Source organism: Sinocyclocheilus anshuiensis, unplaced genomic scaffold (genome assembly GCF_001515605.1).
Source record: "Sinocyclocheilus anshuiensis isolate Anshui unplaced genomic scaffold, SAMN03320099.WGS_v1.1 scaffold399, whole genome shotgun sequence".
Lineage (NCBI taxonomy): Eukaryota > Metazoa > Chordata > Actinopteri > Cypriniformes > Cyprinidae > Sinocyclocheilus > Sinocyclocheilus anshuiensis.
Window position 1 is genome coordinate 359,014 of NW_015552570.1, and position 12,859 is coordinate 371,872.

Genomic DNA, 12,859 nt, shown 5'->3' on the forward strand with positions numbered 1-12,859 from the left:
CAGTTATAAACTTGAAAGTTTTAAAGTCTTGAAAGTTTATTAACATGGGGATTTGCATGTTAACACGCGGATTCATGTGTAAATGGTAAACAACAAAAACAGCTCCTATGTCGTTTCAGTCATACTTAAATATAGAACGTGCTGTTTATACGGGGTTTTTTTTAATAACACACCATACTTTTACCCATAGGCGCCGATCTCTGGGGTGGAAATGGCCAAGCAGCACCCACAGAAAAATACGAGCTATTAATCTGAACCAAGTTATAGCTTAGTGTGTGTCCATAATATTTCTTATAGAAGCTGTCAATATGCTTTATGTTAGGTCTAATTTATTGTGCTTAAGCTCTGTTTTTGTAACTGATCGGGAGAAATGTGAATTACCATATTGACCCGAATATAAGACAATGTTTTTTTCTTGGAAATACATCTGAAAAAACGCGGTCGTCTTATATTCAGGGTCTAGACTTTGACATGTCAATAATACACCCACAACAATAGGTGGCGCCAAATACGCATAAAACGAGTGTGCCGTGAAATACGTAATGTAATGCGTGTTGTAAAGATCGCGAGTAAAAACAAAAGAAAAATTTGGTTTTTAAAAAGCCTTTTTCCAAAAGGTACATCTGGAAAAAGGGGGGTCGTCTTATAATCAGGGTCGTCTTATATTCGGGCCAATACGGTATTCGTTGGATTTTACTAATCGTTAGGCTAAGTAAGAATGTGAAAATTTTTAAGTTATTATGTAGAGCTGAATAAAAAAAGTAGGCTATGCGTTTCTAGCCAATCGTAATTTAAAGCTTAGTATAACTAATAATAAGCTGTCAATATGATTTATACTATTTTTTGTGTCTGTGTCCATCTTGTGTCCTTGTTTGTAATTTGTGTCTTGTGTCTGTTTTTGTAACTGAAGATCTGGAGCAATATAATTATTCATTCTATTTTAGCTAATTGTTAAGTGAGAATATTATGTTTATTAGGTATGACGTGTTAATTCAATTCAAATGTGTTTGTTTAGTGCATTTCACTGTAAATATACTTTTGAACCTAATTATTTATGTAGGCTAGAGATTCATTTAAAAAATGACAAAGGTGTGTTTCTAACCAAACCATATGTGAACAGCGTTCATAATATTTTTATTAGGCCGAATGTTGAAGATGTCATGTGAATTTATTGTGTCTATAGCACCGTTTCTGTAACTGAAGAACTGAAAATAAATAAAAGGTGTACAGTGGGTACGGAAAGTATTCAGACCCCCTTAAATTTTTCACTCTTTGTTATATTGCAGCCATTTGCTAACTACTAAATACTGAGCAAAGGGTCTGAATACTTAGGACCATGTGATATTTCAGTTTTTCTTTTTTAATAAATCTGCAAAAATGTCAACGATTCTGTGTTTTTCTGTCAATATGGGGTGCTGTGTGTACATTAATGAGGAAAAAAAATGTACTTAAATGATTTTAGCAAATGGCTGCAATATAACAAAGAGTGAAAAATTTAAGGGGGTCTGAATACTTTCCGTACCCACTGTAAGTTTGCCATGTCAATCGTAAGTAACACGAGTGCAATACCTACAGAATACAGTATTTACAGAAGCTGTCAATAAGTTTTCTGCGAATTTCTTATGTAGGCCTATATACTCCATTGTAACTTAAGATCCTGAGCAAGATGAATTTTTTGTTGTGAGTTTGATAAAAAGTTTTAAGTTATAATTTGCTTATCTATGTAGACATGTGAGTTTTCGTTGGCGGCGGCGCGATGGGTTTGGGGACCCACCGGCGGAAAAAGAAATCAAACTGAATAATTAAAAACAAGTTTAAATGGGCAAATCTTCTATACATATTTTTGATTCTTCATTTTTTTTCCTGACATACTCCAAGTCGTGTTAAAACACACTAGACATGGTTATTCTGTGCATTTTGAACACTTTTTGTATGAAATTTTATTTATTTTGTCCATCAGAAGTGTGCTTTCACTTTAATTGAGCGTCAGCAGCGCAACAAAAATAGACTCGGTGGCGAAACCCCCGCTTCACTGCTGCTCGCGCGACGCTCCTGCTTGACGCTCGCGCTCTGCTCCTGCTGCTGGTGTGAATGCACTCATTGATTAACATGCACGCCGGAAAAAATATGCGCTGCTCACGCGCCGTTCATGCTTGCAGTGTGAAACCGGCGTTATACTCACTTCTTCTGTAGGTGAAGCTGGATCACAAATGATTCGCACAAACATAAACGCATTTAGGTCGATCGGGGGTGCATTCCCTTCAAAAACAAAAGTAATCCACTTCGTCTTCAGCAGCTCAGATATCGGGAGTAAATGACAACTGCTATGTTCATTATCCACATCAAAAACAAAGCACCTCAATCTCTCAGGAGACATTCTTGTCTACCACTGCTCCAGTGTTGAAACAATGGCGGACTGATGACAGCTCACTCAGGGCTAAGGTAAAATGCCAGTGTCAATCAACAATTGTGGGAGGGGCCTGGGTCTGTGTGACATCACACAGCCAAGAAACCGAGAACGGCTTGATTTGAGAAAGGGGATATTATTTATAGGGATTAAAAAAAAACACTGAGTGGATTTTTATCATTATAGGGTAATTGTGTACAAACACTGTCAACACACATTTATGTTCAAACAACATGTAAAAGTGAATTTTGCATCCGATGACCCCTTTAAGGGCTATAAAGATTTCTGCATATACTAAGACTGACATCCAAAAATCTATCATCACAAGCTCAAGAAGCTAACAAAATAAGTATGTCAAAAATGATTCACGATTGATTTTGCACTAAAAACCTCTGAGGTGATGATGGTCATAACACAAGCCAGAAGGACCAAAGAATTCATCCATGTCTAACAGCAAGACTATTTTCACTACATTATGAACCTAAGGTTAATAAAGTACCTTAAAATGTTCTCAAACAGTTTGAATCTCTAGTTTAAGATAAATTTGTATTTTGTGCATCTTAATTTGCAAACACCCTGTCCCAAATGGCACCCCAAACCCTCACGGTCTTCTTCCAAGCCCACACTTTTGTGACGTAATGCAGCTTTGACTATCAGGTAGTCAAAGTCTGCTGCAGAGCTTGCCTAAAACAAGTTGGACCCAGAAAAACTTACATTGATATAAAACCTACGGTCTTCTTCCAAGCCCACACTTTTGTGACGTAATGCAGTGACTACCTGATAGTCAAAGTCTGCTGCAGAGCTTGCCTAAAACAAGTTGGACCCAGAAAAACTTACATTGATATAAAACCTACTTAGCATTCTTGAAGTTATACTAAAATAATAAGGTGGAACAGGAACTGTTAGTTTGCATATACCAGGGGTCTCCACCTTCCAGCAGAGTTTAGCTCCAGCCCTAATTATACACACCTGAACCATCTAATCAAGGGCTGTGTCTGAAATTTCCCCAATACACCTCAACAGTGCACTGAGGGGAAATCTGGGGGGACAGACATTTGTAGTGGTGTCCAAAACCAAAGTGGACATTTTCGAGAACACTCATTGAATCCCATAATGCGAATTAATAACGAGTTTACAACCAATGTACCCTTAATGTCTAGCCACTAGAGAATACCCATGCACTGTGAGGGTCTTGCCAATTGGCATCCAGATGGCACTTTTGGTTCACTAATTCTCACTGGTGTTTGCTGGCTCGTTTTCATTCACTCATTCAGCAGACTATATTAGTCGAGTAATGTATAGGAATAGTGAATGCAGTTGTTGGGTTGTTTCTGGATAAAGCCAAGGTCTTCAGGATCACTAGAAACTTCCAGGCAGTTGACTTGAAACTAAATTCTGACACTGTGTCCTAACTACACATGACATGAGATAAAAGGTATCTTTTCCATGTTAATCAGAGTTTTAGTCCTAACTAGCTGTGACGGTGACATGCGAAATTTCTATTTTAGAAACGGTTTCTATTTTCATTGCTTGAACAACAACATACAAACTATATGACAGTGAGTACGTTTACATGGACAACAATAATCCGATTTTAACACGATTAAGACGATACTCTGATTAAGAATCTACCATGTAAACAGAGATTTTTAATTACCTTAATTCGGCTAAAGTCATATTCGAAGTAAACAGAAATCGAATTAAGACGTGGAGTATTCTTATTTTGCTTTCAGTAAATTAAAAATTAAACACCCAAAACTGTATATGGTATCATAATGAACACAAACTATATGTTTATAAGTGAAATTCTGGAGGGGACGTCGGATGGTGTCGCTTGTTGACGTAATGACGTGCCATTAATCGATCTATGTACTATAACATGTAAAACGGGAACATGAAAGGAATATTCTAAAAGCAACTCATGTAAACACCTTAATCATAATATTGTCTTATTCAGAATAAGGTAAATAATTAGATTACTGATGTCAATGAAAACATAGTCAGTGATAATCTCAGGTAATGATTATGTGCTTTATTCAAAGTTAAACGTTTCTAATGTGAGTTTGAATATCTTTTTGCATGACCTTATAGCCATACTGAAAGCAACAATAGATAGTTTACCTCGGATATTGAAAATAAAATAAAGCAAATATGTGCGTTAAAACTGTGAACTCGATGCAAACCAACACGCATATTCCATAACAAAAATGGTATCAATCACTCATTATGTACATTTAATAATGTTAAAAAAATGTAATATTTATGAATTAGATTATAAACACATCCATTTCATTGTGAGTGCAGTGCGCTTCCAGAGAGAGCCCGCCCACACAAGCTTTTGATTGGCTGTGATATTTGATTCTATGGTGTCGTGTCATGTCTGGTGTGGACACCTAAATTGCTTGTCACTGGAATCTTGTTGCGTCGCGTGTAGTTAGGACACGGTATAAGGGTGCTCCGATCAGGATTTTTGGAGCCAATCATCGATCGTCAATCACAGGAAGCAGTATCTGCTGATATGATCACAGATACCTATCTTTTTGAAGCTTTCTTTTTAACATGTAGAATTATTTCAGGGTGTCTACAGATATGAACAAGTTAAATTTAAGACCTTTTTAATACCACCTTATGTGAAATTTAAGACCAATTTTGATGCGTGATTATATTTTGTCACTTAAGTTTTAATCAGGCTATTAGTCCTGTCGGGCAAGTACAATTCTCAAGCCATTTTTCAGTAAACTTGCATGAACCCATCTAAAGTAGTTCGGAGGCTGGACAGCGAGCTGGTGTTCGACTGTATTCTGTAACCGCAATTCTCTCTGATGACGCGGTAACTACAGCGGGGAAAAAAGTACTCTTGATGGACACTTTTTGTGGTAATGTGACCAAAAATATTTAAGACCTACTGAATCTGAATTTAAGACATTTTAAGACTTTTTAAGGCCTTATTTTAGGAAAACTCGATTTAAGACATTTTAAGACTTTTTAAGGACCCGTGGCCACCGTTTATTTATAGCGATGCTCCAACTGGGGGGGGGGGTATATTTTTTTAGACATTTTTCAAAAATATATAATTATCTCACCTAAATGTTTGATCATGCAGTGCATTTTTGTTTTTACAATGGGGCAATTGTTGCACAATAGCTTACATACAGCAAAAGCCTGATTTTGTAAGCTGTATGTGAGGTGTTCTGCGACGGTCCGCACACTGTCCTCATGATGCAATTTTTGTCAGAAGTGTCTGCGGAATTCCGTGCACACCGTCCGTGTGCAGCCCAATTTTTGTGACCATGTGGACAGTCCGCCTACAACAGCGCTGGCGAGGTGAATGTTATGTTTGTGTGCTTTGACTGTGCATGACCGTACCGTCTTTAGGAGAGCACACGAGTGCTGAATGGTTAAAACACTGGCAAGACTTCAAAAGAAATCCAAATTATAGTGACGATGCACCACTGCCTCGATTGTTCAAGTGACAATTCCTGTGTCAGCTGTGCAGCATGCAGCTCACTTAGTGCAGACGCAATATGGTGATTTGAAGCCATTTGTGTTTTTTAAAAAGAGAAAGAGAGCACACGGTGATTCACTCACGCTGTTTGTGAAATTACATCTCACAGAAAGTTTTCAAATTACTTTGTAAGTTATTTAATAAAGAAATATGAATTGTACCTAACCTTCAGCATTATAAATATTTTATATTTTATCCAATATTTTATCCATCATGCCAAACCTCTCACAGCAGGCACATCGTCAGCTTGAGATAGGTTTATGAGATTGGCCTTTATAGAGACTGCCGATCAAACTTCCCAAAGTAATTATCAGCTGATAGCTATCAGTAGCCAATCAGTCGGAGCACCCCTACTAAACTCTGCAGGAAGATGGCCCTTCAAGAGCAGGATGGGCATCCCGGGCATCTGTGGACTTATTCTAACAATATTCTAATAGCATTCAAGCACTACCAAATTAAAATCTAGTGATGAACAAATAATTGGCCAGTATTTAGGTCACTTCAATATTATTGGAAGAGGGCGATACCTGCATCTTTATATTATAAACTACCAGTGTGGTTCTACACCTTGTCCAGCGCACCCTGAGCACACTCCGTTTTACTGCGTACCTGCTGTAGCTCTTGTCGTAGCTCCATGCAACTCAGCTCCAGCTTGTCTCTATCTTCATGCGCCGCTTTAAGCAGACTTTGCAACTCTGTGTTGTCACTGGCGCTCTGCACTGCCTTCAGCTCAGCTATCTTCTGCCGCTCCACCTCCACTTGCGCCTTCAGACTAGCACTCTCCGCTCTCAGAGCCTCCGTGGCTAGCCACTGTTCCTCAGTTTTCCTCACCGCCTCATCTTTAGCAACCTTCTCACTCTCCAGATGTCCCTGAAGAAGCTCTACCTCTTCTTTTAAGCTCTTCACAGCGATTTGTGCCTCCTGATTCTCCATTTCCAAAGCTCTAAGACTGCCTGTCAGCTGCTGCTGGATGTCTACCAGCTTCTCTCTTTCAAAGCGGGAGCTCTCCACTTGCTCAGCCAAACGCTGTCCAAGCTCTGCAACCCGAGAGGCACGTGAAGCCTCTGCTTCATTACACTGAGCTTGTTCTCTGAGCCTCTGGAGAAGGGACTCATTCTGTTGCGCCAAAAGTTCTACACGCTCCCTTTGCTGCTGTAGGGAAGTTTGTAGTAGGCCCTTCTCCTCCACCAGACGCTCATTCTCAGCTGTTAGCTCCTGGACAACCTGTTGCTGGTCAGCCAGCTCCTGTAGAGTGGCCTGAAGTTCTTCGGCTGTACTGTGGTGACTCTCTTCCATCTTCTGGATGCGGTCTGTCAGGGACTCCACTGAGAGCTCTTTCACCGCACCACTGGGCACAACACTCTTAATGCTGCTACTGACTGAGTCGGAGCGTGAGGGAATCTTCTCAAACTCTGAGGATTCTGAGGAGGGTAAAGGAGAGCCTTTGGTTTCACTACCAGATGACGCAGAAGTTTTAAGGTGGCTTCCATTGACTGCACTGACGGCATCAGAAGTGGTGTTTTCTGGAAAAACCCCATTAACTGAATGCTTACTAGAGCTGGTAAGCAGTGTTGTGGTGCTCTCCAATGTAATAAGCTTCTGCTTCAAAGCCTGATTCTCTTCCCGCAAGGTGGCCAACTCACGCTGGAAACGTCCGTTCTTCTCCTTCAGTTCCCCTACAAGCACCAGGATGTCTCCAGACTGTGCTGGAGTCCTTTCTATCTCTGAATTCCCCTCTGGTGTCCCAGCCTCTGATGATGAATCCTTCCCTTTATGCCGCTGGAGCTCCATCCGTAACTTACTGATCTCAAACTCTTTGGTTTTGGCCTCAGCCAGAAGCTCCTTCACCTGACTCTCCAGCAGGTTCTTGTCGAAAACAACAGACTCTGCTTTGGTCTTGACAGAGCCACGTGAATGCTTGGACAGCGTGGACAGACTAGAGGTGCTGGCACTGGTGACCATCTTTTTGGCTGTAGAGCTTTTCAGTTGGTCACGCAATGAGACACGTTCTCTGGAGATGCTTTGTGTGATCTCACGAGGAGCTGGGATCCCTGACTTTTTGGTTGATTGGACACCTGTGTAGAGAGGAAATAATGATATTCTGTTAGTGTTGGAAGTCTTTGTCTCAGTATATGCTGTACAAAATTGTTTGCTTGAGAAATACGACCAACCAAAACCATTCCTCTAGGCAGCTATATCTCTTTTTTTTTTAAACCCAATAAATGATGTGATAAAAATTAATGATGTTTACATATGACTAAGGCCATGAGAATTAAATGGCAATATGCTGAAACCAACTCCTGCCAATTCAGTTAGCCAACTCCTGTCCACCAGACCAGAGATATGTGACAATGCCACCATTTTTCTCATTCCATTGTACAAGGCCTGGTGTATCTGTGTGAGAGGTCATTCATTTAGAGTGATGACAGGACAAAATGTGTTTTGTCTTGTCACATTCAAATGGCCACCAGGCACTGCCTCACTACACTGTAGCCATAGCGGCACAGCAGAAACAAGAACACTGGCATCTGACTGGCATTAGAATGGGTGTGGGTGATGTATATCGTCTCTTTATGCTGTTTGCAAAATGGAGGTTAATTATTCTTTAGGAGGGGAGGCTGGTGAAAGGATTTTGTGGGTTTTGGAATAATCAGCAAATACCAACACACAAATATGCTGGACTGGGGCTTGTTAAAGCTGATGCCTTAACCTAATACAAAGATTATTTCAAAGTGAGTTTTCAAAGAGATCACTGTTCCTCAGGCCAAAACAAAGTCAACCCAGGGGGCGTTGAGATGGTAGAGAGAGATAAAACTACAAATATAAATGGCATATAAAACTACAAATACAGAGGAACACACAACGTCTTCAATGAACAAGAGAGACATATAGAACGCAAATGCACAAATGCAAACACTTTACTTAATACAGGGTTCTTACACCTTTTCCAAAGTAAAATTTAAGTACTTTTCAATCACTTTCAAGGTGCATTTTCAAGATTTTCCAGCATTTTAAACTGTGGTAAATTACATGTTCACATACATACTTGAGTTCTCCACTTTAAATCAGATGTTATTGTTCTATTAAAAACCACCTGTCTGGATTGTATATAACATTGCCTAATATAAATAGCCAACATACAGTATATCAATTATGAAATGTAAATTATATGAATTTACAGGGTATCTGCAGTAGGGCTGCAACAACTAATTGATAAAATCGATTATTATCAATAATGGAAATAATCGACAACGATTCTCATTATCGATTAGTCGGGTCTGCCCACAGTGCACGTCCAACTTCAGCTGGTCGTGTCAAATGACAGCACTGAATTACAAAATGCATCTAAAAATAGTGGAGGAAACAGAATGAGATGCTGCGGGAGAAGTACGTGAACCAAGCTGCCCAAAACATAAATTCTTTATTTTAAGCTTTAAACTAACTTAATGCATTGGCGTAGGCTAATGGCTTGCCCTGTCAGGCAGTTTGACAGATGCGTATGCGTCCTCAGCGCAAAAACTTTCAGTTTAAGGTCATATGCTTAACTGTAAATGTCACAAATTCACGCAAGCATTTCCATTTTTGCATAAAGGCCCGCCCTGACAATCTGCATTAAGTTTAAATCTGAATAAGCGGCAGGCGCGCGCACACAGACAGAGGGAGACAATTAATATTCAGCGCAAAACATTCACTGTGCTAAAATATCTGTTGTTGAGCGTTAAATTTAGGTTTAAAAGTCAACATGTAGTGCACACATTTTATGAGAGTAGGAACTGATAACAGCATGTAATTGTCTGCTGAATATAAATATTAGACGCTTCATAACCGTCTTTTATAGGATAAAGAAATGACAGTAAGACGTGACTGTGATCAAAGTGAACGTGTATTCCTGCAGAATATTATTACTCTCACCTGTTGGTCAACACTGAGTTTGTGATTTTATTCGTCTTTATTATCTTTATTATTATTTTAATTTTTAATGTAGAGATTTCAACTATATTCACTATACAGTGCTTAACAAATGTATTAAAACAAAATTTATGTAAGGTTTTTAACAAATTAGGTAAGGTTTGTGCCACTGCTACTCTAAACTAACAGTATTGGTGATTACCAAAATCATTTTTTAGCTTTCTGTATAGGTTAGTCCTCCAATTTGTGTAAGCTATTTAGTAACAGTAGGCTTTTTTTTTATTATTGCTGTTGTCTATGAAAGAAAGGCAGAAAAAAGTAGTCAAGCACTTTATGCCCAATTAGTCAAAAAGTGCATAAACAATGGCAGCAAGAATGCAAGATGTTATGAAAGGCATAGGAGGCAATTTTTGTTATTATGTAAATAAATGCTATTTATTTGTTTCAGTTTGATATTTGCCCAATAAAAGACATGAACATTTTTAGATTTAAACAATTTTTTGACAGATTCCTAAAATATTTGTGTTTTCTCTTTATTATGACAGGTGGTCTAATAAATTAAGCACTGTATGTTTTCATAGCATTTACTTGGCACGTTTGTTTGAAGGACATTGGGCAGAATGTGGAATAGTGTTTTTTTGTCAATAAAACAAAAAAAAAAAGGAAATTTGGCTTTTTTATTATTTTTTTTTGGGCTCATTTCAGGCTTTAAACTATTTTTAAGAAAAGGGATTAGTCAAAGGTAGCTATAAGTTATTACCTTAATTTAAAACACCCACACACAAAAGTATAAATTATTATCTTAATTTAAAACACACACACATCTTTGTTAATCGTTTGGATTTTTGAAGGCACATTAGCACATTAGAACAGCAAATTGCCAGCAGGCGCATTTGGAACAGCACAACGACTGTTTCCCCGGTAACGACTGTTCATAAAGCATCACTGCGCTCATTAACATTAAATTTCCTTCAGAGATATTTTCATATCAAAACACCCGCTCTGCCTTTTGACATTGTTTTGTTTGTTTATTCAATGAAATCATACCCTTATGAAGTTATTAATCATCACAAAAAGCCATATCATGATTCTTGTCTTTCCATTCTCAAATTTTAAGACATCTTGAAATTATAAAAGTCTTTTCTTGTACCTTTTAACTTAAAAGGTACAAGAAAATAAGTTTTAAGGCATTTAAGTCTTTTTATGTCCTTAAATTTGAAGTGACAAACAGGTTTCCATCCAAGGATTTTTTGTGGAAAAATATTTAGCGCTTCAAAATGTTACCGATATAGCTGATGGAAATGCCATTTATCGATCAAATTTCTCATGTGTCGACATGATCTTTTTTCCATTTAACTTTAGCATATAAATTCTATATTGATACTTCAAATGTCGCAAAAAATTGTTTGGAAACACTTTTTGTCGAAAAAAGGGGCTTTAACGCAAATAAATGTGTTGTCACATGGCAGAATTAGCCTATAGGCAGCGTCCGTGTTCATGGTGTTGCTCACGTTAAAGCACCGTTTCCCTGTAGTTCAAAAGCGCATTAAATCATATTCATATTATTAAACTGCATCTAAAATTATTTTATATTTGGTAAGAAAACTGTAATTATTTAATTTACTTGTAATCCTTAATTACTTGTAATTACTGTAATTACTTACCTGAACAGTAATGTTAGTAGACCTTCATGGAAAAATGAAAGTACTGTTTATTTCATTTCACTTCATTTGTATATTTGTTTTATTGTATTTGTCAGTTTGTTTTACTTTGTTCATGTTCTTACTGTATCTTATCTTATGTACAGTATAAAACACTAAAAATGCCTGCACACTGGTGCATTTACAAATTGATGTTTTATATTAATTTCATTAAATATTTATCTTACATTTCAGAATATAAAGCAATGTTAATTCAGCTCTTAATTTGTCATATATATATATATATCTATATATATATAACAAAAAGTACCGATAAGAATACCGTTAAAGTACCGAATCGATAAGCAGTATCGGTAAGAGTAGTAATACCGTTAAAACCTTAACGATACCGATCTCTAGTCATCATTTATGTGGTTTGGAATGGAGTGGCCTTATATATTTAAAATATGAACCTCACTAACAGAAGGCTGCTTTCAATTTCAAATGCTGACGCACGTTTTGTTTGTGAAGACTGCTCGCGCATACGGCTGTGCGCGACTCCGTGTAAGTGGTTTAATGCACTTGCATCTCAAAATGGTTTTATGATGCAAAATTAATGTAAACACAGACAGTTATGTCTTAAGGGATTAAACGGACAGGACAAACCACATTACTTCTTATATTTCAAAAGAGATCCGTGCGTGAATGCAGCTTAATAGATCTCCCACTGTCTATGATGTTATAGTAAAAAACAACAGTAAAGATGAAGAAAAATCACTCACAGTTCTTGAATTGAAAACGTTCAGATAATCTTAAATACTGAAAGCACTCTTTGTTTGTAATATGGTTCTATGCTCCTCTTTATTATTTGCTACTTGCTTGTATGTTTTGAAGTTATATTAGTTTAAAATTCTTAACATACAATTAATTAGTTTTAATCATTTTTTTCAATTTGTAATTATTTAAAAAAGTACTTAATTACTTATGTAAGGGTATGTAAATGTAAGAATTTTAAGATTCTCAAGTCGGTAAACTAATTAAAGGGGTCATATGATGCGATTTCAAGTTTTCCCTTCGGAGTGTTACAAGCTGATTGTGCATAGATAAGATCCCTGAAGTTGCAAAGACTAAAGTCTCAAAACCAAAGAGATACACTTTATCAAAGTTAAGACGCGAGAGAGAGCGAGAGAGAAAGAGAGCGAGAGAGAGCGCGAGAGAGAGAGAGAGAGAGAGAGAGAGAGAGAGTGCGAGAGAGAAAGAGAAAGAGAGAAAGAGAGAGAGAGAGAGCGAGAAAGAGAGAGCGCGAGAGAGAGCGCGAGAGAGAGAAAGAGAGAGAGCGTGAGAGAGAGAGAGAGAGAGAGAGCGAGAGAGAGAGAGAGAGAGCGAGAGAGAGAGAGA

The 12,859-nt window shown here is 37.8% G+C and overlaps 1 protein-coding gene across 1 annotated transcript in view; it reads right to left on the reverse strand.

Annotated features, from left to right (window-relative positions):
- specc1 (sperm antigen with calponin homology and coiled-coil domains 1) overlaps nt 1-12,859 on the reverse strand; it is a 174,123-nt gene that overhangs the window by 71,900 nt on the left and 89,364 nt on the right. Inside the window, exon 4 of the mRNA XM_016455778.1 lies at nt 6,522-7,987. Coding sequence (XP_016311264.1) covers nt 6,522-7,987 — 1,466 coding nt within the window. The remainder of the gene's footprint in view (nt 1-6,521; nt 7,988-12,859) is intronic.